Source organism: Caenorhabditis elegans, chromosome II (genome assembly GCF_000002985.6).
Source record: "Caenorhabditis elegans chromosome II".
Taxonomy (NCBI): domain Eukaryota; kingdom Metazoa; phylum Nematoda; class Chromadorea; order Rhabditida; family Rhabditidae; genus Caenorhabditis; species Caenorhabditis elegans.
In genome coordinates, this window is record NC_003280.10 from 7,835,842 (window position 1) to 7,860,562 (window position 24,721).

At 34.3% G+C, this 24,721-nt stretch overlaps 9 protein-coding genes, 2 long non-coding RNA genes and 7 other non-coding genes across 21 annotated transcripts; 8 read left to right on the forward strand and 10 right to left on the reverse strand.

The window, feature by feature from the left end:
- Positions 1 to 233: 233 nt before the first annotated feature.
- Positions 234 to 5,287, reverse strand: linc-110. The gene is made up of 2 exons (NR_101718.1): positions 5,257 to 5,287; positions 234 to 3,161 (listed from the first exon to the last, which is right to left on the reverse strand). It is a non-coding gene; the product is annotated as a long non-coding RNA linc-110 (long non-coding RNA).
- T09A5.21 lies at positions 804 to 946 on the forward strand. The gene has a single exon (NR_051389.1). It is a non-coding gene; the product is annotated as an Unclassified non-coding RNA T09A5.21 (non-coding RNA).
- Positions 804 to 987, reverse strand: T09A5.16. Its single transcript, NR_051388.1, has one exon. It is a non-coding gene; the product is annotated as an Unclassified non-coding RNA T09A5.16 (non-coding RNA).
- On the forward strand, positions 1,985 to 5,644 carry linc-133. Its single transcript, NR_101719.1, has 2 exons — positions 1,985 to 2,096; positions 2,440 to 5,644. It is a non-coding gene; the product is annotated as a long non-coding RNA linc-133 (long non-coding RNA).
- T09A5.18 lies at positions 2,942 to 3,141 on the reverse strand. Its single transcript, NR_051390.1, has one exon. It is a non-coding gene; the product is annotated as an Unclassified non-coding RNA T09A5.18 (non-coding RNA).
- Positions 5,645 to 6,511: 867 nt separating the features above from the next.
- Positions 6,512 to 9,812, forward strand: klp-3. Of its 4 annotated transcripts, none has more exons than NM_001027161.5 (11): positions 6,512 to 6,632; positions 6,809 to 6,947; positions 7,433 to 7,640; positions 7,775 to 8,100; positions 8,193 to 8,479; positions 8,528 to 8,658; positions 8,706 to 8,847; positions 8,891 to 8,993; positions 9,044 to 9,241; positions 9,290 to 9,390; positions 9,438 to 9,812. In NM_001027161.5, exons 1-11 carry the CDS (start codon positions 6,576 to 6,578, stop codon positions 9,540 to 9,542), a joined length of 1,797 nt encoding a protein of 598 aa, NP_001022332.1. In that variant the 5' UTR covers positions 6,512 to 6,575; the 3' UTR covers positions 9,543 to 9,812. The 4 variants fall into 4 exon arrangements, with proteins under 4 accessions (NP_001022332.1, NP_001364641.1, NP_001379016.1 ...); NM_001377824.1 differs by having other exon boundaries at positions 7,484 to 7,640; NM_001393128.1 differs by having other exon boundaries at positions 7,484 to 7,640; positions 7,802 to 8,100.
- acr-7 (Acetylcholine receptor subunit alpha-type acr-7) lies at positions 9,790 to 13,956 on the reverse strand. Its single transcript, NM_063246.5, has 13 exons — positions 13,777 to 13,956; positions 13,587 to 13,734; positions 13,416 to 13,540; positions 13,279 to 13,369; positions 13,107 to 13,230; positions 12,899 to 13,016; positions 12,716 to 12,849; positions 12,466 to 12,662; positions 12,304 to 12,417; positions 12,135 to 12,257; positions 10,524 to 10,623; positions 10,363 to 10,478; positions 9,790 to 9,942 (listed from the first exon to the last, which is right to left on the reverse strand). The coding sequence occupies exons 1-13, from the start codon at positions 13,881 to 13,883 to the stop codon at positions 9,823 to 9,825; spliced, it is 1,617 nt and encodes a 538-aa protein (NP_495647.1). The 5' UTR covers positions 13,884 to 13,956; the 3' UTR covers positions 9,790 to 9,822.
- T09A5.4 (uncharacterized protein) lies at positions 10,345 to 11,953 on the forward strand. Its single transcript, NM_063247.3, has 7 exons — positions 10,345 to 10,512; positions 10,637 to 10,775; positions 10,820 to 10,992; positions 11,093 to 11,257; positions 11,304 to 11,539; positions 11,587 to 11,655; positions 11,703 to 11,953. Exons 2-7 carry the CDS (start codon positions 10,648 to 10,650, stop codon positions 11,823 to 11,825), a joined length of 894 nt encoding a protein of 297 aa, NP_495648.1. The 5' UTR covers positions 10,345 to 10,512; positions 10,637 to 10,647; the 3' UTR covers positions 11,826 to 11,953.
- A 701-nt stretch (positions 13,957 to 14,657) lies between the features above and the next one.
- mir-57 lies at positions 14,658 to 14,756 on the reverse strand. The gene has a single exon (NR_000919.2). It is a non-coding gene; the product is annotated as a pre-microRNA mir-57 (primary transcript).
- T09A5.19 lies at positions 14,752 to 14,971 on the forward strand. Its single transcript, NR_051392.1, has one exon. It is a non-coding gene; the product is annotated as an Unclassified non-coding RNA T09A5.19 (non-coding RNA).
- On the reverse strand, positions 14,829 to 14,971 carry T09A5.17. Its single transcript, NR_051393.1, has one exon. It is a non-coding gene; the product is annotated as an Unclassified non-coding RNA T09A5.17 (non-coding RNA).
- Positions 14,972 to 16,785: 1,814 nt separating this feature from the next.
- On the forward strand, positions 16,786 to 16,932 carry T09A5.20. Its single transcript, NR_051394.1, has one exon. It is a non-coding gene; the product is annotated as an Unclassified non-coding RNA T09A5.20 (non-coding RNA).
- An 84-nt stretch (positions 16,933 to 17,016) lies between these two features.
- Positions 17,017 to 17,938, reverse strand: T09A5.5 (uncharacterized protein). The gene is made up of 3 exons (NM_063248.6): positions 17,703 to 17,938; positions 17,554 to 17,657; positions 17,017 to 17,269 (listed from the first exon to the last, which is right to left on the reverse strand). Exons 1-3 carry the CDS (start codon positions 17,912 to 17,914, stop codon positions 17,094 to 17,096), a joined length of 492 nt encoding a protein of 163 aa, NP_495649.1. The 5' UTR covers positions 17,915 to 17,938; the 3' UTR covers positions 17,017 to 17,093.
- Positions 17,939 to 18,038: 100 nt separating this feature from the next.
- Positions 18,039 to 19,201, reverse strand: mdt-10 (Mediator of RNA polymerase II transcription subunit 10). Its single transcript, NM_063249.9, has 4 exons — positions 19,104 to 19,201; positions 18,464 to 18,661; positions 18,279 to 18,413; positions 18,039 to 18,230 (listed from the first exon to the last, which is right to left on the reverse strand). The coding sequence occupies exons 1-4, from the start codon at positions 19,197 to 19,199 to the stop codon at positions 18,108 to 18,110; spliced, it is 552 nt and encodes a 183-aa protein (NP_495650.2). The 5' UTR covers positions 19,200 to 19,201; the 3' UTR covers positions 18,039 to 18,107.
- Positions 19,202 to 19,293: 92 nt separating this feature from the next.
- Positions 19,294 to 19,878, reverse strand: mdmh-35 (MitochonDrial interMembrane space protein Homolog). Its single transcript, NM_063250.5, has 3 exons — positions 19,812 to 19,878; positions 19,645 to 19,764; positions 19,294 to 19,591 (listed from the first exon to the last, which is right to left on the reverse strand). The coding sequence occupies exons 1-3, from the start codon at positions 19,863 to 19,865 to the stop codon at positions 19,454 to 19,456; spliced, it is 312 nt and encodes a 103-aa protein (NP_495651.1). The 5' UTR covers positions 19,866 to 19,878; the 3' UTR covers positions 19,294 to 19,453.
- A 90-nt stretch (positions 19,879 to 19,968) lies between these two features.
- Positions 19,969 to 21,759, reverse strand: cec-3 (Chromo domain-containing protein cec-3). Its single transcript, NM_063251.8, has 7 exons — positions 21,619 to 21,759; positions 21,459 to 21,574; positions 21,149 to 21,414; positions 20,632 to 21,007; positions 20,509 to 20,581; positions 20,343 to 20,459; positions 19,969 to 20,299 (listed from the first exon to the last, which is right to left on the reverse strand). The coding sequence occupies exons 1-7, from the start codon at positions 21,626 to 21,628 to the stop codon at positions 20,238 to 20,240; spliced, it is 1,020 nt and encodes a 339-aa protein (NP_495652.1). The 5' UTR covers positions 21,629 to 21,759; the 3' UTR covers positions 19,969 to 20,237.
- A 359-nt stretch (positions 21,760 to 22,118) lies between these two features.
- On the forward strand, positions 22,119 to 22,397 carry T09A5.15 (Small integral membrane protein 26; the record flags this gene model as incomplete). Its single annotated transcript, NM_001027160.4, has 1 exon — positions 22,119 to 22,397. The coding sequence occupies one exon, from the start codon at positions 22,119 to 22,121 to the stop codon at positions 22,395 to 22,397; it is 279 nt and encodes a 92-aa protein (NP_001022331.1).
- Positions 22,398 to 22,559: 162 nt separating this feature from the next.
- Positions 22,560 to 23,912, forward strand: sds-22 (Protein phosphatase 1 regulatory subunit SDS22 homolog). The gene is made up of 7 exons (NM_063252.6): positions 22,560 to 22,695; positions 22,747 to 22,812; positions 22,861 to 23,018; positions 23,061 to 23,192; positions 23,238 to 23,466; positions 23,513 to 23,599; positions 23,646 to 23,912. Exons 1-7 carry the CDS (start codon positions 22,579 to 22,581, stop codon positions 23,835 to 23,837), a joined length of 981 nt encoding a protein of 326 aa, NP_495653.1. The 5' UTR covers positions 22,560 to 22,578; the 3' UTR covers positions 23,838 to 23,912.
- The last annotated feature ends 809 nt before the right edge of the window (positions 23,913 to 24,721 follow it).

The window sequence follows — 24,721 nt, forward strand, 5'->3', positions numbered from 1 at the left end:
ACACAATAACAACTAAGTTTGAACTTGAGGGAAAGTAACATAAATATAGCTTCTGACATTTTGGCAGAAAACAATTTCAGAACATTTGCCACAAGTACTTTCAGAGGATGCAACTGTTAATTTCTGGTAAGATACGAACAAATATTTGAAAACATTTTCATTTGAACAGAATTTCTTTTTGAGTTTTAAATGCATTTTTCTAAAAGCTTGCAATGAAAAAGTATACAATGATGAATAGTTAACAAATGTTTCATACTCTGGTAAGTTGAGTTTTGCCGAAAACTAAGTTCAAAATTAATCTCGACTTAAGAGAACAGTCTGGGCCCGAAACTCAATCGATATCTTAATTTAACACTTATTTAAAATTGGTGTATTGATAGAGACTGGCCAGGAAGTATGAAAACCAATCTTACATAATCACTTTTCAAAAAGTTACAGAATCCATATTAAACATACGAGCTGTGTAGATAATTTTTCGAATGCCTGAAATTTTAAATATGCCAAGGCAAAACAATCAAAAATCAAAATCAAAATCATCAAAAAGTCACTTGATCTATAAAGTCACAATGCTTGAAATTTTCAAAAAGTTTCTAATTTCATTGGAGCATTCATATTGATAAACATCTTGAGGCAGATCTCTAAAGAATATATCAACAGAAAAATATCAAAGAATCGGCGGCAAAAGAGATAAAATTGATAAGTTCGGAACACAAACCTCACGTGCCTGTTGTTCTCGAATATGTTTCTGATCATCAGTTATCTTATGATTTTAAAAGAAAGCATGAGCTACCTCAACCAGTGAGCCGTACTGCTCTTTGCTCAAAAAATGAGCCGTACCCTGGCTGACTTGACGAAGGATTTTACATTGTTTCTTTCATTCACTGCGACTCTTCAATCACTCTGATATTGCACATTCCTGAAATTTGACACGGGGTGAAAAGAGACAAGGTGATGACCCTGACAACTGTTATCAACGGGCTTACGCCCTATATCACACAAACAAGTCTATGTTATTTTGAAGTGCAATTAGAGTTGATAAATGATGAGGTGAACACACGGCGGGCGGCTGCAAGAGTGGGAATTCCACAAACATCTGCCCCATTTCACTATAGTTTAAGAGAGTCAGCTGCGGTTCGATAAATTGAGAAGAAACTCGAATAATGGCATCATTTGATCTGAACAGAATTACGTAAGAAAAAGACTGAAGATTACGGTAGATGTAACAATTTATTGGAATCTGTGTTGTTCAATAAAACAAAACTTTGTGTAAGAGATATTCAGAACTCTATTTTTATAGCAATATTTCATTGAGCAGCTGGAGTTAAATTTATTGAAATGCCCCTATTTTGTTTTTATGTAAAGAACAAGAAAAACACAGGGACACTAATATAATTGACAATAAATTCTGAAAATATTTAAATGAAAGTTTAGGATTCTTTGCATTGGGATTTTTTACGAGGCGAGCTTGGCACAAAAAGAAATGAATTTTCAGTTCGGTGATAATTATCGTCAATTCAGGTGCATAGAAGCCCATTAGATTTCTTATCCAGAACACAACTCGGGCTTCAGGGGGTACCTTTTTCACGTTCTTCGGTCGTCTCAACTGAGCTCCAGTCAGGCTCCTATAACATTCCTGAAAGTGTTATGTGAGACCATCAATAAGTGAAGTTTGAGTTTTCAGGTGTTCATAACACACGACTATCTCTCATTCATTTTAAAGCTTACTTGTATTTAAAAATAGAATTACTTCTCAGTCAAGAGCGAGTCACGGCAACTCGGTCCAAAACCATTTCTAATTAGTAAACTCTCAAAAACCACAACTAATTAGCTTAAAATCATTGCTAATTAGCAAAAATAAGCTAATTTACAATGGTTTTAAGCTATTTAGTTGTGGTTTTTGAGAGTTTACTAATTAGAAATGGTTTTGGACCGAGTTGCCGTGACTCGCTCTTGACTGAGTTTACTGCTCTAATATTCTTTGACCTTGATCTTAGAGATCGAAAACACGAGAAAGGTGTACGTCCTGAAGACAAAGATTGCACCTCCCGATGATTGACAACTCTATTTGTGATTTGGAGAAACTGACTGGAAAATGGGTTAGTTGTTTGTGGGAAAGTCGATGGTAAATAAAATAGTTAGATGCTTCGGCACTATAATTTTCAAGGTATTCCAAAAAAAACTTTTCCGTACCAATTTTATAAAATACAATAGTTAATTTTTCAGACGTGTTGTCTAGAATTATAATCACACTACGTTGCTAATTTATTAAAACTGCTGCAAATACTTTAAATCCGGAATTTTTTTGAAATTATATCTTTGGAAGTTTGAATTAATAGAACAGTAAAGAGCAATTTTTCTACAGTGATATTTTGATGATATGAGGAAACTTTTAAGGTGTCTTGTTTTTTTTCGGGAATTCGGGAATTTATCCATTTGTAGGCATTCAAAGTAGATATCCAGCAGAGAATGACCAGTCTGCGTATCCATGACAACTGAACCAGAAACATGTTCCATGTGTGAAAGGACGTCGTCTTCGAAGCGGAAGGGTCACTTCTAAATTCATTTTGCAAAGTGGATGAATGTGGATAAGTGCTTCCATTTTATTCCACTTAAAATGATTTAGTTTTCAAAAAATGAAATTCATCTACATATTAAGTCATTAACCGAATTGAATAAATGTAATCAGTACGTACTTATTCATCTCTCATATGCACTTTATTTTTTCCAAATAAATATTTTTAAAGAAATTGAGCATTGGTCACCCATCGCAATGATTCTGGCAAATATTTCAATAAAAAACTCAAATTTCTCGCCTTCTCTCTCATTATTCGTTTTCGTACCCGTAGTATCTCATTCAAAATTCATCGTTTTTCGTTTTCAAAACGTAAAACCGCTACCCTAGCTAATTCATCTCATTTTACTCCTCCCTATCGGCTGGCTCCTTCTGCTTTGTTGTTGTTTACTGCATCTCTTACTCTCTATGTTTCTCTCTTTCTCTAAATCTCTTCAAAGTCCTGTACTCTCTAATGGGCTCGCGGAAGAGCCCCCGCAAGCCAAATATGGAACAGAAAGTGAGAAATGGAAGAAATTCAGAAAGAGACAGCAAGAAGAAGTGAGTCAATTTGAAACACACCCACATCCTTTCTTTTTGCATTTTTTTTCTTTTGCGAAAATTTGCTTTTTAGTAGGGCAATGTGTGTCACTTTTCATTAAAATATCCATCTGTCATTTTCTCTCCTATTTTGTCATTTTTAAGATATTGATATGCCATCGTACATCATTGAAGCTTTGATATTTCTGTGATTTTTCAATGCAATTTTATTTGATCGATTATCAATAAATTGAAGCATATTATTTATTTGCAAATGATACTCAAAAAGATAACTTCATGCATGAGATAAACCACACCTAACTTTTTATCACTTGAACTAGTTATCCGATCGGATAAACTTATCATATCGTGAGTATATAAAGCATTCTATTATAAACACATTTTACACATTTTATTTGTTTTAGATATTTTGTATGTTTTCTTATCAAGCTATAATTTTGCTTTCACTTTTAAAAATGAAATGTACATTTTTAAAAAGTATCTCTCTTTTAAATTACTGCCAAAATGGAAGCTCTGTTTTTTTTTACATTTTAAACATAAATATTGTTGGACTTACTAAATCTTATGACGGCATTTTCAGCCATGTAATGAGTTTCCAAAAACTGATTGAAGTAGCTAATGTTCTCAGTTTCCAGGAAATTACAATATTCAGTAACTTAGTTCAGTAACTTAGTTTTTTTTCTAAAAAATCTATATTTTTAGTTTGAAAAAATCTACACAGAAGACCTGACCAATAATTTGCCGGCCACCAACTAGTAGGAAAGGTTCTTCGCAACGCCTGTTTATTTATATTATGCGTGTGCCCCTCTCCCTCTCCCTCAACCTCATACTTCACTTCTCTAATCCTCTATGAATTTATTTCTCCAGGCGGTACATATACTCATATCCTTTCTCCTTTCTGTTCATCCTTTCTGTTCATCCGATGCCTCTCTCCTTTTTTCCGATTCTCCCTGATCATCGTTTGGTGAGGTCGCCACCCTCACCGTTATTATGTACAAGTTGTATGAACATGCCCGGTTTGGGAGGTGATGGTAATCCATCCGTTTCACGGAAACTCACTTTCATTTTGTACTTTCTGTAGTTTTTCGTTGTTGTCTCTGTATTAAGCTGATGACTTTGGAAATTCAAAAAAAACTAGGGACTCAGTTTGGAGTGCATTTCAATTTGAAAAACGTCGATTTTAAGTTCTTTCATCGTTTTTCCCTATATTAGCTTTGCATCCCATTACCAAATTTTAACAAGTCATATTTTTGTTACCATTTGTTTTTTTAAGTGTCAACTAATAAAGTATGTATAATTTCTTTCTTTATAGTTTTGTTTTTAATTATTTATTGATATATCTTCGAAATAAAAATAACCTTTTAAAATGAAGTGAAAGTGTGAACTACTAATCAAAAATGAGGTATGTGTCTAGATTTCAAGAGCACGAAAGATATTGGTGAAGCAATTTTTAAAAATTATTCTAGTTCAATACCAACATTTTTCTTGATGTTCCACATTTCGAACTCTTTCCCTATCTCTCTCTCTCTCCTTCTGCGCTTAAATTCTCCAAATTCTCATGTTCTGTAATTAGCGGTCTTGTCGTGGTCATCACAATTACACGGAAAACTATTTGTTTGTGTTATGTAATGTGTATGTTCTCGCCATAAAACAAGAAATGAAACCTGAAAAACGAGCAGAAACAATTGGCTTACTGCCTATTACGTGTGTGTGTGCCCGTTCCGCGTCCCTCTCATTTCCGCCCAACTCCGCCTACTTTCGTCTCTTTTCGATCACTTTTCCGCATCATTTTGATCACTTTTACAAACACATTCATGCCCGTAGTCCACCACCATCATCGCTTAACTCTTGAAATTTCTGATTGGTCATTGAATTTTGTCTTGGAACTTCCATCATTGAACACCAATCCAATTTAGACTTTTCCTTGTATTTATATGCCTATCGCCTGAATTTCTCTGATCTAGATGCTACCCAAAACAGACTTTTTCCCATTTCGTGTCACTCCTTTTTTGTGGGTCACAACTAATAAATCATGTTGCTCGTCGGTTTCTCGGAGCACACTCCATCCTTTTCCTTCTCATCAATTCAATGTGAATCGACATGCTTCTTCTTTTTTCTTCAGATTTCTTCACTACCGTCGTCACTTTTCGTTTTTTTTTCTTTTTCAACCACTTGAAAATGTGAAAATGTGCACTAGAAGTTTATGAGCTCTTGTAACCGAACACAGGCTCGTTTGTGAAAATGTGAAATGGAATGATGTTGGAAGAAAGAAAAGAACAAATCATGAGCTCCGGGTGATGGAATTCAAACATTTTTCCACAAATCTTATTGGCTTTAGTCAGAATTCTTCGTTCGTTATTCTGTAGAGTGACCCGAGTCAGACAAGCTTAATGAAATCATCAATATTCATTATAAACAAATTGTTTTAATTTATTTAAAGATCATTCTTTATATTATCAGAAAACAAGCTCTGAGTTTTTAATAACCATTTATTCAAACCTCCAAATATTCAATAAATTGGGCTTAATTTCTGTTTCAAAATGTTTTTTAATCAACCAATATATTCTCATCAGTTGTTCTATGAAAATTCTATACATTTACAAGAATTTTGGAGCGATGGAATAAACTAGGTTATAGCAAGTTGATGATACCTTTTCCACTATTTGAAACTCGACCGTTCTGTGAATTTTCTATAAATACAAAATTAACCTCATTCATGAAAGTGCTTGACGGCAAACAAAACAGTACCGAGATCAGATCACAAATAATTTTCTCTTCCTTTTTGTTCAATGTTCTGCCATCAGTCTACATTGTATTCAATTTCATGTTTGATTTGTGCGCCTGTTTCGCTACAAGCTCTTTCTCTGTGCCCTTTCAACTTTTCATCCTCCTCATTCCTTCTTCAATTTTTATTAGTTTACCTTCTCTCACTTTTTTATGACGTGGAATCACTGTATTTGCAGAGATACTTCTTCACCTTTTTCTCCATATTCGACCAGTTCTTTCACTTCTTCTCGGTTTTTTCTTTTCTTCCCTTTTTCCGCTAATAATACCTGACCAACAATTCATTTTCGGCTTGGTCTTGTATAGAAGACCACTTGAGATACTTTTGAATGCCATTCAGTTGCTATATTTTACTTTTTTTTGTTTTTTTCCTGTTGTTTTAGTTGCTAACTAAAAGATTATCCTTTTTGATCTGGCTACGATATAGTAGACAGAAAGAGAAAGTAAAAAATCGAACGTTGTTGACATTTTGTTCACTTTTTATTTCCTTTTTCAATTTTACATACTCTTAAATATGTTGACTATCCTCTATGTTTCTAAATGAACACAAAAATTTTTGTCTCCGTTTTTTGCGTTGTTTTCCTCAACCGCTGCACCCTAGAATTACTGTTTTCCAGAAAAAATAAACGATCGACACACATAAACACAGGAGTCTCTCACTCCATTTTTGACTTTAAAAATGGATTCGCATGTCGGCGAAGTCGATATTTTCCAACAATGCAAGTATATTCATGAGGTTTGTTCTAATTTCAGTTTGTTTTTGGTTTAACTAGTGTCACTAGTTGCACAAAGTTTGAGAGAATATTTTAAGATTTTTTTTTTCTGAAATTGATTGAACCATTTTTCACTGAGTTTATTAAAAAATTGTGTACCAGAATTCTAATTCACATTCCAATTATTGTTCAATTTCAGGTGGAACTCGTAAATATGAAGTTGCAAATGCGAATTCTGGAGACACACATTGAGACAAAAGACCGACTTCTGAGAAATTTAGAAGATATTATAGACGAACAAGAGTCACGAATTGCAAATATGGAAGATTTTATTCAAGGTACGCACTGTCGTGTGTAGTGAATTTTTGTGAAGTTTTGCATGATTAAAACCCCGTATTACTTATCCGTAATCTTAGACACTTACTTGATATATTGTCATGAGTACCGTGTTTTTTAATCCCAATTTTTTGATCGTCGTGTGATTTGGCTATCTTTAGCTCAAAAGTGTTATCTTTTAATACGCATTTTTGTTTTTTCTTAAAGTAATTGTGTTGTGGTGGTCGGATTGGCATGATTTTATAGTGTTTAATCTTTATTATTTTCTACTTGGTTTTTTGGTTGACAGTGCCTTTTTTCAATTTCACATATTCTACCAAAATCATTTCAATCCGGCCGATACTGATAATATTTTTCTAACATCATTACATGTTCACTTTAATTTCGCAAGTCCAAACAAAACTTACAACAGCTTATTTCTAAACAATAATCTAGCAAACGGCTAATTGGAATGATCAGGTTATTAAATGTTGAAATTGAATTGCAGGCCGTGCCACGTCATACACAAATCGGTCAAATATGCTGAAAGGAATTTCAGTTCTTTCACTGGATTTCGGAAATCTTTCGGAAGAAAATCTACGATTGAAAAATGCGCTGAGCCAAATGCAAAAAGTGGCAAGAGTGAATGAGTTATTGGAAACTGATGAAGATTATGAAAGTGATATGACAAGCAATGAGGATCGATTTGCTTTGAGGTAACCATTTTATTGTAATGTGATTGTCTTGTGAAAATAGTTTGAACACTTGAATTTTTTGAAAAGTAGGTCAAAAATGTAGTGTAATTTATTTTCCGTTTGCAAGCCTTTGCATGTTTTCCTGTGTATTCCAGCCGTGATTCTTCATGTTCGGTTCCCAGATCAGTGAGCCCCCAACCAACGGGTGACGTCATAAAGCCATATCCTCAAATGGTTCAATCAATGAGAGAAGAAGGGCATTGGAAGAAACTTCAGAGATGTGCAGAAGAGCTGAAAACTGAAAAAGATGAATTGAAGAGACTAGCATTGGATACAAAAGATGCATTCAATGTATGTATGGCTGAAATGAGAATGATGCTCACTTCAAAGACAACTGATTTCTTCCGAGTTCTCATTGAAAGATACAAAGCAGAAATGGAAAAACGAAAGCAATTACACAATCAATTGGTTGAGTTGAATGGTAAGTTCTAAATTGATTGAAATATTCCAAGAAATCGGAATGATTGATCTTTATAACTACTTTCCAAAAAACTAAAATTTTCAATTTTTAAGGTAACATTCGTGTATTCTACCGTATCCGTCCACAACTTGCATCAGAAACTGACAATCAAAAACCAGTTGTCGTGATAGATGAAATGGATAACGGAGTTGTCCACGTGTCAAACACAACGGGAACTCGGAAAACTAGTGCTGGAGCTGACAAGGTTATTCCAACTGATTTCTCGCAAGATCAGATATTTAATGAAGTTTCTCCGATTATTACATCTTGCATTGATGGTTATAATGTATGCATATTTGCGTATGGACACACCGGAAGTGGAAAAACATACACTATGGATGTAAGTTTAATTAAATTTTCAATAGAACTTTAAATTTCCAATTTTCAGGGTCCCGTCACAATGCCTGGAATCAATCAAAGAGCTATTATGCAATTGTTCGAAACTGCGAAGGAGAGAACGGGCGATATAAAATATGATATTAAAGTTGCCATGATGGAGATATACAATGAAAAAATACGGTAAATTGACTTTTTTTTTAACCTAAAATTGCAAATTCATTTTTCAGTGATCTCTTGAACACTTCCAACACAAATTTGGCAATTCGTCAAACTGAAGAAGGGAGAAGCTCAATTCCAGGACTTGAGGAAGTTTCAGTGAACTCTGCAGAAGAAGTCACGGAAACGCTTGCTAGAGGAAGAAAGAATAAGGTGAATTTGAAACAACTTCATATTCTAAATTTTCAATTTTCAGGCTGTAGCTGCTACTGAAGCCAATATTGAATCCAGTCGTTCTCATGTTATTGTTAGAGTTTTAGTATCGGCCACAAATCTTATAACAAAAGCAACTACAGTTGGTATGTCATTTTTCAAGTGAAAAAATATTTTGAATATATGATTTATTCAGGTCGTCTGAATTTGGTAGATCTTGCTGGATCAGAGAGAGTTTCTCAAACGAATGCAACCGGTCAACTGCTAAAAGAAGCTCAAGCTATCAATAAATCTCTATCTGAACTTGGAAATGTTGTACTTGCTCTTCGCCAGAATCAAAAACATATTCCATTCAGAAATTGTCAATTGACAAGAATTCTTGAAGATAGCTTGAGTGAGTTTCATAATATATTGGGATTTCCCTTTTAAATATTATTTTCAGATGGAGACAGTAAAACTCTGGTCATTGTGCATTTATCACCAGATGCAAAGAGTTTGAATGAATCTATTAGCAGTGTTAATTTTGCTGAAAAAATCGGACAGGTATGCATTTATGCCTTATCACATTTTACAAAAATTAAATGTTTCAGGTATTCACAAAAAGTGGAACGATGAAAAGAGAACCAACACGTAGAAGTATGACTGGAATAAGCAGTGGTCAACGAAGAGAAATCCCAGCATCTCCAAGAAAATGAACCTCATAAAATATCAAATATTTCATCTCTACTTCTCCAATAATCATCTTGTCAAATCCCTGAAATACCCGCTTACTCTTTCCATTCTAGTCCATGAAAAATTTCAAAAATTCAAAATGGGTTCCAACAATTTTTTTTTTCTAAAACTGCTGACTGACCAAAAAACTTGAAATACGGTTTACTTTTTCAAATCTAAATATATCCCCCATTTTTATTATTTGCAAATTTGTTTATGTGTGAGCTTTGAAACAATAAAAATATTCATTTAATATTTTTTAGTTCAATCCAATATTTTGATAGGTGGAATTGCAACAAAAATGAAGCAACAAATTATAAAAACAATTGTGAAGATTATAAGGCAGAATCGGTCAACTGCTTGAGCTGCAAACTTCCATTCGTCCTAAAATTTGAAATAAACATTGTTTTTTTATTAGGCCTGCATGTAGGACTATTTTTTATTTGCTGGTAAGTGTGACTATAAGAGACTGGAATGGTAATAGAGGAAATAAAGTATTGAACTATAAGGTTGATCTAACTCTAAAAAGAAATGTTAATAATGTTGTCAATTGTATAAAATAACTTAAACCCTATTTTGGGGCATATATGACAATATAATACATGCATTACATTTGACCGAGTACGGTTGGCTCTCTCTATCTATCTCGTTGTCCAGACCAGACTCATTTTTTCCGCGAAGTACTCTATGCCTCTTCCCTCTCTAAAAGAGACTCAGACAGTCCAAACAGAAGGACATTCTCTTCCACGGCCACTCAATTTATTGACTATTTATCTTTTCATTTTAAATATATTCTTTTCAAACCTGGATATCCTTTCTTTTTCTTTTTAGTGCAATCCTTTTCCGAATTCTTTCGACTTGGGATACCATTACTTCGTACATTTTCAAAATTGTGACCAATATATTAGCTAGTTCGGATCCTGAAATAGAACAACTACACCAGCAATATCATAGGTATCCCCTACCATTTTCTCGAAGTGATTTCTCACATGCAAGCATTCCATGTGTAAACTTCTCACTTCTAGCTTCTTCATGAATTTGGCATCTTCGTTGTATGAACAATCCCTGAAAGTTTCAGATTAATTTGAAATGGCTGAATCAAAAGCAAAAAATATGTTTCAAAAATTATCATTGACTCCAAAAAGAAACCACGAGCATGATGCAGGAAGGAATATTGAGACCGAAGAGGAACTTCTTCAAAAACTGAAACGCTTAAAGTAAGTTCGTATTTTTAAAAATCAAATTACTAGAAATTTTTCAGACTTGATAATGATTATTTGCATATGTGGCTGTCGTACGAAAAATTAGCAACAATTGTTGAAAATCGAAGTACGGATAAGACTCGGAAACCAGAATACGGAAAACTGATATTCTACTATCAAGGTGCTGCGCATGCATTAGTTAGTATATGGAAAAGAGATTCCGATCTACCGTGTACGTTTTTTTGGTAATTTTCTTTAAATTTAGCGATTAAAAAGAATATAGGGTTGTAGTTCAAATAATAGTCAAATTCTTCTTGAAAGACATTTTGCAGTTGAGCAATATATAAGTGGAGACATTGCTCGTTTATTCAACAAAGCACTCGATGTGGCAATTAGACACATGGATCCAACAGTTGTTCATACTATTGCTCGTGACGGTGGAGTTGCTCTTATGAGCATTGATAAGCCTATTGAGGCACGGGATGTCTTGGTTAGAGGTTTGTGAAATGTATTTAAAAACTAAAATTATTTCAAATGGTTTAGGGGAAAACCATCTTGTCGCAGTTCCGGCTGATGGTCAACTGGATTTTCTGGAGCGTCTCATTGTACTTTATTACATTATGGATTCGATTTTGATAGAAGAGAGATGGAATGAGTATATGGTTTATACTGATAAAGTTTGGATGATGACAATGAAAGAAGATAAGAGATGTCCTTTATTGGAGAATATTATCAAGGAAGTGGAACAAGTAGCTGTACTATTACTTGTTTTCCAAAGAGTGAATTAGACAATTAAATATTCCTGGAAACGAATATCTAATTTCAGAAAGTTGAATGTAGTGAACGTCATAAACAACTATTAGCGTCTTATAGGCTAGATGATTGGAAAGCACCGGTGAGTCTTTTTTTTTAACTTTTCAGTTTAAAGTTTAAAATTTTCAGATCATAAAGCATAATCCACCCCTTTCTTCATTGAATCCTTCGGAGCAAAAGGTTTTCCGGCGTTTTTTGTTTTATATGATGTCAAACAAAAGGAGTGTTGATAAGGTTTTGAAACATCGTTGAAAATTCAATTTAAAGCTGAATAAAAGTTTTCAGTGTGGGCAAATGATCCCAAAAATTACGGATTGCATTTCAAGCCCACTACGTACAGAGGTATACAATGACAATGATGATTTGAGAAACTTAAGCCACGTGGCAATCTACAGTAGGACTTCAATCAGCTTCTTCCACCATGCCTCCGTCAAATACTCGCCTTTTTTGTATTTGAGACCTTGATTTATTTTACCAAATTAACTTATATTTTAGATCATCATTTTTTATTTTACGGGTTATCTTAAATCATTGTGATAAAATAAAATAATTTGAACTTACATCTCCAACTTTTCTGTTCAGTGACAATGTTTCTGTAGGAAACGGATAAAACGTGTTGGTTTCAATTTGTTGTTGATTGTCGGTTCCACGAAGAATGCTTTTTAACTCGGCGTTTTTTGCACACTGAAATTCATTTTGTATTTGTAAAGTTAATACCTTTATTTGAAACCTGAACACATTGATCTGCTGAACTATCACGATACGAAGATCCACGACGAAATTTGTGATCTGGTCTTTTCATCATCATAAGCCATGGCAAACATTCTAGAAATATCGATCGAAACTGGAACATAATCTAGTAATGCCGTTCAAGTTTTCACGTATTTACTACCATTGGAGATAAATAATGATTTGTGATCTGTCGATAACGAATATTTAGAACCAATATAGTAAATGTAGTTGACATTGCTACAATGAACGTGAGTGCTGAGAAGAATACTCCAAGTAGAGGTACAGCTTCAGATGTTGTTGGAGTCATTTCAGATAGAATTGTCAAGAAGAAACATACGGATAGCAAGATTGTAGTTTCTGAAAAATATAAAATTCTATTCAGTGATCATCATATGTAGTTCGCAACTTACGTAATCCGATCTTTTCACTCAAATCAGTTGCAGGCAGACAAAATGCTAGAAGAGACATGAATGATACAAGTAATGTTGGTAAAACTACATTGAAAACGTAGTAGAATGTTCGACGACGGAGATGGAGATAAAATCTGAGGAAAAAAGGTATCAGTTTATGAAATAGTAATGTTCATTTCTGACTTCACAGTTGGATACGGCTCTTTGCAACATTTATAGAATTTTTCTTCTCTTCTAGCTGGAGCTGAGAGCAAATGCCATTCTCCATTAGTGATATAAGTAGAAAGATCAGCTGACGGTTCTGAAAAATGTTTCATTGTAATATTTCAAAGCGGAATCAGTTGTATTTTTCTAGAAAATCATTAACTACTTTTATTATAATTAATTGTACCTTGCCCTTTAACGACGTCTAATCTCAAGTCAAGAGCAAATCCGTGATAAGTCCAACTGCCAAATTTCATAAAGCAGATTTGCTCATCAAATGGAAAGAGTGTTATGTCCATTTTACAGCTTAACTGCAATATTTCCTGTATACTTACAGTAGAATACCCCATTCATCTTACTTTAAAAATTCCTGGTGGTATCCAATTTATAACTCCATCACTGTATGCAACTGCATTTGTTTTGTAAGTGATGTCAAAGCTTTCCTGCTCACTGAAACAATAGAAAGTATTTTGAGATACAGAAATGTTACACGAACTCTTCAATATATCGATTATAGAGTAAGATATCTGGTTGCCATATTTGATCTTCTCCTTGGAATCGAACCGAAGTGATATTTTCATAATCAAGTGGATTCCATCGTAAACGAAAATCAGTCCAAATCTTGAAAAAAAATAATTTGAAACCAAATTATTTTTTAAAAACTAACATATTTGAGCCATGCATTCACTTCAATCATTTGATGTTTTGCATCCACTAATAATACTTGTTGAATGAATACTTTCATGGTCACTGTCAAAGCTTTTTTCGGATTTCTTACTGGTCTCACTAAGTAACTGTAGTTAGTAAGAAGATCTCTGCAAATTTATAGTTTTTGCTGAATTGCAAACTGAACAAACCTATACAACTGTGCCTCCTTTTTACTTCCTTCTACAGTAAATCCATTAAAAACAATTAGAAAAAATAATGCAACAGGTAGAACAATTTGAATTGATTGAACCATCATTAATTTTCAAAATTAAAATTGTGGAAATAGATGATTAGGTGATTATGAGAGACACGATGTCAAACCAAACTGTCAAGTGGGCTCGCTGAGCCAAATGAGCAAACAATGCTCATTCACTCCTCATAGACGAGAGGGCAATTCATTAAGAGCTCTTGGCACTTTTTACTTGTTCGAACAAAAACCACTGTATAAAAAATATTTATATCAATCCAATTGTGGAAATGTTTTAAACGTAAAAAAATTAATTTCCAAACTGAAAGCTAAATTGGTAAAAAAATCGTTGATATCTTTACAAGTTAGTTTTCCAATTAAATTTAGTTTATTACACTCTCCTGAAGACAAGAAAACACAATACAAAATAAGAGACGCATTTTTTAAAAGTAAAAGTGATCCCGACAAATCCTCAAAGCATTTGATCGTATTTATTTAATTTTCAGAAAATCTAGAAATTCATCGCATCTGTGAAATCTAGTGAGCTTCGAAACTTGAAAACTACATTCAAGAATGAATTAGGAAGCAAAATTTACGTAGGAATAAAATGTATACAGGCTACGAATTTTCATTTTCACAGGAAAACTTTAATTCTTTATAAATCAAATTAAATAAATTATTGCGTTTCGAAAAAAAAAGTGTTGCTATTTCATACCTAATTAATGTCGAAAACAGCTCTTGATTGACCTTCCATACTGGGAAACACAGACCGTATAATAGAAAGAGTGCTTAAGAAAACTTACCGGACTACCATAAATTTTCAGAATTATTTAAATCTTCATATTCATAAATCTTCGGTTTGTTCGTGCACCTTGTAGTCTAGCTCGTGTATGATTGTTTCAAACACACAGCTCGATCTACAGGGTAGACGAGCATGTCGATGAGTTCACATACCTTTTTGAATATCATCATGAACAGAATATTCCCAGAATAAAAGAAGAAGTTCAGAATAGAGGGTAACATCAAATGTCCGGGAGGGCGGACGGACGAAGGGGGGTTGTGGGAGAAAGGGACGGTCGTAAATTTAACGACCTTCTGGACGGCGGGACGAGGGGATTTTCATTGGAAAACTCGTAAAACGAAGGACACTGGAGGGTTGAGTGACGGCGGTAGTAGAAAGAGAATACGAAAGACTTTTGTTATGTATGTTGAAAGGTGTTAGGGGATTAAATCACAAAGAGAGAGAGAGAGAGAATTGACAGAAGAGCCAGGTTACGGTAGATATAAATTTGAAAAAACTCGTGTGATTTTTCAACACGACATTTTCTAAAACGAAAATGCAGTGTTGGCAGGTGATATGTATTAAGGATTTACATTGTTTTAATGCCAAGGAACAGCCACACTTGCTCAAATTTGAAATTACAGTAGTAACAACGAGAAAATTGATGTTGGTTGAAGGGAGATTATTTCCAAATATCTAATAATAAAAGTTCCCTCTTCCCGCTGTCCAGATGGCCCTATTATGTCTAGAATAGTCAAAAATCATAACGAAATATTCTGAAAAAATATTTAAAACTTTAGTTACAGTTGAAAAGTGGCAATTACTTAGCTTTCGCCTGTCATAATTTTGGAGCTCGGTTAAAAAAATGTTTCTACAATTTTTATAATATAATACTGTAGAGATTTGAGCCTGGCTTCAAATTTTTCGAAAATTCCAAATTTTTCAAAAACTTAATTATCAAGAAGGGGCTCCAACTTTGGAAAATTTTATTTTTGCTAGTTGAAATTTTCTCTGGAATTATCATAGCTCGAGAAGAAGGTTGAGAAGTTCTAGACTACTCCCTGCACATTTACTTAAACAGCTTTCTCGCAGTAAGTGGGCGGAGCCAAGAAATCACGTCTCCTAAAGCTCCGCCCATTTCTTGATTGAATGGGAAAAGGTGTGAATGTCTGCAAACTCATAAAATGAAGGTGACACAGAGAGAAGTATTGCTCCGAGAGACGGAAAGAATGAGGGAAAAATGGATTCTTTTGTGTGTACACATACACATAAAACATGTGTAGAATGACTCCAGAGAGGTGATGGAAACATTGAAAAGAAGAAAATGAATAGGGAAAGAAATATTGATATTATCACTATTTGTTGCTTATCAAAACTTTATATGTTTGATGGCTAATGCTAGAAAGTTGTGGGGTACCCGAAAAAAAAGTATTGTTGTGATGTTATAGATGTTACCCAGGCACAAAGCTTTGCGCCGAAAATACGGTACCCGGTCTCGACACGACAATTTTCGTTAAAACCAAAACTGGGTGCGCCGTTGAAAAGTACTGCAATTTCTTCGAAAAGCACTGTGATTTTTATCAATTAAAATACATAAATTTCATTAAATCGTGAGAAAAACTATCAAAAATCGATGGAAATTTCGCAGCTTCGAAAGATTGAGATTACAATACCCTTTAAAGACGCACACCCGTTTGCATTTAACAAATAATTGTCGTGTCGGGATCGGGTTCATTACTTTTGGCGCAAATATCGCAAAATTTAACGTCTGGGTAGTAACGAATATTTAACTATTTTAACTAGTAAAACACTGTAAACTTTCTTAAACTCCGTATCCACAATAACTACAGTAATCCTAGGCTATACAATGAGACATAAAACTTTCGAAACAAAGCGAATCGAATGAAACGAAATGTGCTTGTCCTCGGGGCGAAACTTTTTTCAAATGTTCTCTTTTCTCACTGAGATATATAAAATGTACGAGACGCAGTTGTTCTCTTTCTTCCGTTGACACCATCGACCTTCTGCACCGATTTATGAGCCACCACCGATTATAAGAAATTGAGAAAGAGATTGAAATCGCGTTTAAAGATATTCGAAGGAATATAACTCACAAATTTCAATATTTCTTTGTAGATGTGCAGACAAAAATTTACAAAAAATGTCTTCCTTCTCCCCTTTTTTCCCGTAATAATTCAAATGGCTGAGTATGAGTTCAAAGGGACACCGCCGCCCGTCCATTATTCGTCGGACCGCGCATTCGATAAAAGATAAAATTTATTCGTTTTCTGGGTGAGACGGGACGAATGCAAGTGGAGACTACGATCGTTCCGTTTGAATTATGAGTGCTTTCCAGTTGGCACATAAAGACCTTTCTTGTATGCTAGATGAGCCTCGCTTTACACAATCGGGAACATTTTTTTTCGAAAATTCATTCAACAAAACAGAAACAATAAGAAACCACTAATTTACACTAAAACATGATTTTAATTTTAAATCTAATATTTTCGATAGGTAAAGTTTGGATGGGTCTTTGCAGTAATTGGCAACTCGTCTTCTTCTGGAATATCGGCTTTCCATTTGCTTGTCACATGGAACACATCGTGACCCATTGTTTCCGTATCCCAAAGTTCTTGACCACGTGGTAGACGACGATTGACTCCTCGTTTATATCCTGAAAATTGTTAATTTTTGTCAACCTTTAATCTATGAAAAGGAGTTTAATTAAAGGAACGGCTTACAAATGGAGTATTGTCAGTGAATAAGTTTAGTTTCCAAATTGTCAGCCAGAGTTTTGGAAAACTTCTAAATTTTTTGATAAATTCTGACTTTAAATTAATCAGGTTTTAAATTATACATTATTCAAATACAAATTGTAAAACATGTTTTCGGCCGATTTCCTTTTTTTAAGTCTCCTTTCTACTTGAGATTTAATTTTTCGTATGTTTTCTGTCTGACCTTCTCGGTAATCTCCTCCAATCGACATTTCTTCGATCATAGACAGCACCTGCTCCTTGGACTTCCAGTTTACACGCTTCTTACGATGACGCAACCAGCTGTATCTGAAAAAAGTGAATGAAACGTGTAAATAGCATGATTAAACCCACTCTCCAACTACAAATGGATCACAAGTTGTATATGATCGCTGAAGGAAATATTTCACTTGTGGATTATTCTCGCGTATGGCTGGAAGACACTCCTCAACAAACTGTTCAAGTCCCTCGGCTTTAAGATCATTGTGTGTCCAACTGAGTCGGAGAGCTACAAAATGCGGCACGAATCGAATGATTTTGGCTGTGAAGCCATTCTGCACACTCATCACTGCATTCGCCCCGATCGACATCTGAAGTTTGATATAACAAGTGATATATATCGGACAAGAAAACAAAAACAAGTAATTATCGGTTTAAACCTGCCGGAAAAATTTTTTAAAAAAGCAAATTGTTCAAGAAAAATATATATTCAATTGATAAATAATACCCGAGATTTAAAAAATATAAAAAATGAGCATGTTATGATAAATCGAGATCTTCTCTGATGCTTCTGTAGTACATAACGAGATCAGGCATTTCTTCACTGAATTCTTTCATCAAATGGGCACGGAATTTCTTGTAAATCTCAATCTTGCCATTCACCTGAAATATTTAAATATTTAGGAAAAAATTATGAAAAAAGAAACAAACCGCTTTATTCTTTTCCAAGGTTTTCTCCATACAATGTTTCGAATACAGACATGGATTTTTTCCATCATCAAGATATGGTAAAAGATCCAATGGAACCTTCTTATCACTAAAAGTTCCTTTCATTCTATCTAGATCCTATAAAATTTGAAAATTAATTTTTAGGACTATTGCTCAAATAAATTCACCTGCAAACCTCTAACTAGTGTGTATATCCGGCCATTTAGAGCGTCTTGATACTTTGTTTGAAAATTGGAAGCAAGATCTCCGATGAATCTCGCATTTTCTTGGAATTCTTCCAATTTCTTTTCCAATTGCAGTATTTTGTCATCTTCTTGTTTTCTCCTCTCCTCTTCACGCTCTTTTTCAGTTTTTCTTGCCAACTTCTGAACCATGTACTTTTTAGTTTTTTTGTCAAGCGAAGAATTTTGTTAATCTAACTGGAAAACTCAAAAACGTTTAATTTCGATATTTTTTAAAAATTGTACTCGATATTTTAACTATGATCAAATTTTTAAAATTTTTCAACAAAATGTTTCAAACTTCAACGTGTTTTTGGAGAAAAAAAATTTGGATTCAGCTCTGATCCTCGGTTTTTCGGTTTTACTCAAAAATCAAAAAAAAATCCAAAAATTGAAAAAGTTTTTTGGTTCCTTTGCTCAAAAAAACTCAAAATATTTATTTTTGTATGAAATAGGGTGAGAACCGTAACAAAAACATCGAATTCCGTTAAAAATACCAACTTTGAATCGTTTTCGAATTTTTTGTTTTTTGGTTTTTCAAGAAAAACTTTCTTTTTAATTTTTCTGTGATACCCTTCATTCTCACCTCTCTATCGTTTCTTTCGTGCAATTCCATCATCCTTTGTTGGCTTTGCTGCTGTTGCTGAACCATGTGTTGAAACATCGGACTACTCGGATCCATCTGATAAAAATTGTTTTTACGTACTCATATTCGCACAAAATCACATAAATAGTCAGTGGAATAAACCCAAAGTTTTCAAGCGGTAAAAAAAAATAAAAAATGTTTGATTTATATTGCGTTTTCAATGTCATGCTAACCGGAAATCAACAAATGAAAAAGAGAATAACCTAGTAACAGGACAATCAATAAATTACAAAGCTAGCGGATACGTACAGGAGAGTTGTGAAGTGAGGAAGATCAAGGGATAACGAGATTCAAGAGGAAGAACACTTGTTTTCGGAATTCGTTTTTTGATTATTTTGTCGATCCTTCAACTTATCATCGTCTGTATTCAAATATTCTTTGCGAATTTCGTCCAAATCTATTTCGAACGGTCGTTGTGTAGCTAATCTCTAAAAAATAATAAAATATTACTTTTAAAACTTTTAAAAACCGTGTAATTTACCTCTTCAACGCATCGCTTGTAAACATCATGTAATCTCTCGCATGGATTTACAGCATACTGATGCCTGTAATTGGGAGTGATGAACTTTTGGAAGAATTCTGTGAAGCATTTGTCGTAGATCTAAAATCGGATTTTATTGGAAATCGAGAAGAAATTAGAAAACTAACCTGCTTGAGATGATCGCATTCGGGAAAAATACTAGACATGTGTCGATCACTCATATTTTTTGCATAGCTAAAATGGTATATTATAAGGTAGAATTAAAGACATTTTCAGATATCAAACGACTCGGAGATAAACCGATAAAACATTAAAAAGAAAATTGAACTTTCAAAAAGATATATTCATTAGATGAATCAACATTTTGAAAAGAGATTCTTCAACAGAAAAGTTATGGAATGTTAGAAGAAAAAAGATGAATTCGATGAAACAGAGTTGATAGTAACGAAATAAATAAAGGAGTCGTTTAAATCGTATGGAAGGAGAATGAATGATAGAAACAGGGAGAGAGATAGATATGCTTTGAACTGTAGTATGAAATGAGACAAAAAATAAAAAATCGAAAGCTTAACGAAATTAACAAAACTCGAAATTCAAAATTCACAACGATCGAGGAGATACTTGGCGAGAGCCCAACCATCAAGTTCGAATGCCTCTGAAAATGAAAGATTCGAAACTTTGAGAATAACCTATTTTACCTCTTCCTTCGACGACTTTTCGTTCACCAGTGGCGGAGTTGGTCATCAGTATCAGCTTCGTTTTAGTGTTGTCGACATCAGTGTGACGAGCAATACCATCAACAGTCCAGGTTGTTTCTGAAATGTAATAAAGAACAATTTACGAGGATTTTAAAAAATAATTTACCATCTTTCACAATGACTGGGGGAGCAAGAGTTCTTTGACGGCCATTTGATGTTTCCGCATTTATAGACTTTCTCTGAAAATACATCATATATATACATATTATTTTTATGCACTCGAACCCACCTTAGACGTTGGGATAACTGAAGATGCGCTGGCAACTGGACTTTCGCTTGGGTCTTTCTTTATAACGACCTCTCTTGGCTTTGGTGGTGTAGATGGTCGCTTGACAGGTTCTTCTGCTTTTTCCTCAACTGCCTTCACTACTTTTACTTTGCTCGCTATTTTCTCAACATCACTGAGTGGCGCCGTAGTTTCTGCCTCGTCATCGGAAGATTCTTCATCAAGCCAATTTCTTCGGGTATCACGAACTTCCATTGCAGCTTTCTTCGCATTGTTTGGAGCTACTGGACCAGAAACCGTTGCTTCGTATGACTTGAGTGCAGCTTTCGTTGGGACTTTTGGAACTTTTGATGATACAGGAGTTTCGTTTTTAGCAGATCTGCAAAAATCGATTTAAAAAAATGGAATTCTCTCCATTAGCATCATTCCCGACAATTACGTGTGGATGTATTTACATTTTTGAAAAAAAAAACAACACCACTATTCAAACTATTGTCGTTTAATAAAGAATTTAGCTCACTTTTTACTTTTCTTCGATGTCTTCGGAGTACCGTAGCTACCGTCGCTGTCATGGTTAGACTCATGGTCACTAACCGTCTTCGATCGCTTTTTTGATTTTTGCGATTTGTTCTTTTTTATTTGCTTTTGAAGAAGTTCAATAAGCTCTGTTTTGTCAGTGACTTTCAATTTTTTGTAGTACTCTGCAACAACTTCGCTGGCACACTCTTGCAGATCTTCTTCGGGTTCCCAGGTATCCTCGTCGGCGCCATAACCCAACCAACGAACCTAAAATGTGGACAATTAAGTTAAGAAATAATTTCGTGACTTACTTGAAGCACTAGCAGATTATCTGTAACTTTATGAGCAAGAATCTTCTCAACTTCAAAAATCTCGTCAGACTTTCCCTCTCTTGCTTCGGGCTCTCGAGACTCTTCACGTGAACCTTCTGTAAAATCTATTCTAGGTTTTAATAAATAAATAAAAACATACCATTACTCATCTTCACAACTTTTAGAGATTATTAGTCGACAGTTAAAATCGATTGAAGATTAGAAAATAAGACGGAATTTTCAAAAGAAAACTCAGCGACAGCAGCAACGACGCTCCGAAGTTCTGCTGCGCGCCCTCTTTAGCGGAGTTGAGAAAAGAGACTCAGTTTCCCCGGATTGCGGAACTTGAATGGAAATAATTTGTTCTTGATAAATAATGAAAATGTGAAAGTTTTGCAGTTTTTTTTTCGAAATATTCAATTATTGTCTATAAAATACTTTTTAACTTGTTTTATTTCATAAGCATGATCACTGGTCAGCTAACGAATCTCACAGATTTGTTTCTACGGTAAAAAAGTCCTAGAATGAGCAATCTCTTCAATGATGAAGCCAAAATAAGAAAACATATTTTTGTTTCTATAGACTACATTTTTTAATTAATCCATCAATTTATTCTATTAAACATACTGAAAGTCATATTGTAATCAATTTTAGCTACACATGCGCGTTCCTGAAGGAGCCCCTGTTCCGTTTTGGTTGTCAGTCAAGAATCGTCTTCCCAAATGGGCCAAAGTTAATCGGCCAACACTCGGATCCATGGCAGTTGTAGCTACTGCACTTGTTACATGTTGTGCTGTAGCTGCTGTAACGCTTTATCCAAAATATCATCATGATTATTATAAAAACGCACAAAAAGAGGAACGGGCCTTACTTCGATCATCTCGAGAACAACAAGCTGGTCCTCAAAATGTCTGGATCGATCCATTCGAACGAAAATAACTTTTTTTCATTTGTTTCTTTCTACGTGTATTTTTCATAGTTTTTCAAAAAACATTATATAGGTCTTGATATGCTTGTGATCTCTTTCTTAAATATTGCGTTAAATACGCCTGACAATATCTATAACTGACTGATAATCTTGTGCGAAACTTACAAATTCAGAGTAATATTACTACTAGTAATGTCCAACGACAAATCCGCTGAAGTTGTTGTTCTTCCTCGTGAAAATGACGAAGAATCCAAAGAGCCTGTTTTGAAAAATCAATTCGATTTGAGCACATTCGATATCGATTCTCCGGTTTGTTTTTTTTTCCGCTTGGGTTTATTGGTGAAAGTAAACATGTTTCAGGAAATCGATCTAACTCACACTCGCGCTGATCACATTCCAGATCTTACTGGATTTCCGAAAATAGAGGTAAGAATACTTCAGAAATACGTGTGTAAATACAATGATTATATTCAGGAACTGAGAATGCGCAATAATCTTCTGGTTTCAATTAGCCCCACAATTTCTTCGTTAGTTACTTTGACATCCCTGGATTTGTACGAAAATCAGTTGACCGAAATTTCGCATCTCGAATCACTCGTAAATTTGGTTTCTCTTGATCTGAGCTATAACAGGTGAAGAATTTAAGAAACTTTTATTTCAATAATAACTTTCAGAATACGCCAAATCAACGGCTTGGATAAATTGACAAAGCTCGAGACTCTTTACCTTGTCAGCAATAAAATTGAAAAAATCGAAAATTTAGAAGCTTTGACGCAGCTCAAACTGCTCGAACTGGGAGATAATCGGTAAATATGGAATGTTTCAACATCAAAATCACAAATTGTGTTCAGAATCAAGAAAATCGAGAACATTGGTCACCTTGTAAATTTGGATGAATTATTTATCGGCAAAAATAAAATTCGTCAGTTGGAGGGAGTGGAGACCTTGCAGAAGCTCAGTGTTCTCAGCTTGCCGGGAAATCGTATTGTGAAAATTGAAAATGTTGAGCAACTGAATAATCTGAAGGAACTTTACCTCAGTGATCAGGGTCTACAAGATATTCATGGCGTCGAACCTCTGGTAAAAAGCAATTCAAAATACACTGAGAAATGGGTCTTTTTTGCAGACTAATTTACTTCTTTTGGATGTTGCAAATAACGAAATCAAAACGTTCAGTGGCGTTGAAAGACTAGAAAGTCTTAATGATTTCTGGGTAACCGAGACATTTTACGTTTCTTCTATATCTTTTATTATTGCAGGCAAACGACAACAAAGTGGAAAGCTTCTCCGAAATTGAGCAACTTTCAAAGTTAAAGGGTCTTCAAACTGTATACTTGGAGAGAAACCCGTTCTATTTCAATGATACAAACCAATATCGCAGAAAAGTTATGATGACCCTCACCCAAGTAACTCAAATTGATGCTACTACGTGCAGAAAGCCAATTGAATAACTCTCGGACGCTTCCAATAAATATCCGTTTGCTTTTCTTATCCATGATAATCTTTCATAAATATGTATCAGTTTGCTTCATTGTTTGATATTGAGAACAAAGTGTAAGGTTATTAAGAGGAATCGCAAATGAATCATAATCGACCTCCATATGGGCGAAGCCAATCGAAATGGCCAGATATTATCAGCTAATGAAAATTTAAAAAAAAAACGACTAATCAAGAGTTTGAAAAAGGTTTCATACTTTGAGAATAATGCAGTAGTTTTTAGACGGTGCGGTGAGATTTTAAGAAGAAATTATTTATTCTTCTCGCTAAATAAATATGAACCAAAACCAACTTTCCATGCCTGAAAACTTAAAGTGTGTCAATTACAGAGCTTTTCTTTTGAGAACAATCAAGAAGTTTCCTCGAAAAGTATTAAACATATATGAAATGAAAGCTACTGTAAGATTTTTTGTTGTGAAAATAAAGATTTTATTGGAAGGCGCACTTAACTTTGTCCCCTAAAAAAGGAATGTTCTTTCTTTGTTTTCATTAAATAATTTCAAACTCAGCAATGTGTATACGGTTTTTTTAAAAGGCGCATGCACATAATCTTTCACATGGTTTTATAAATAAAGAATGAAACCATTTTCGCGCGCGCGCGCATTTTTGGTTTTATTTTTCATGTTAGATTCCTCTAATGTTCATTTCAATCAGTGTGTCATCCCACTTTTTAACAGCTTCATTTTTATTTATTATTCGTCCTTTTAATATTTTTTTGGTAGACTTGTGCATGTTGACCTGCAGGTCCATGGAAAAATTGTCATTTGAATTCCCGCTGTTTTTAGAAGTGTCGTGAGAAAAGTGTACGAGCATGGTGTAAGAGACGCAGACATTCTGC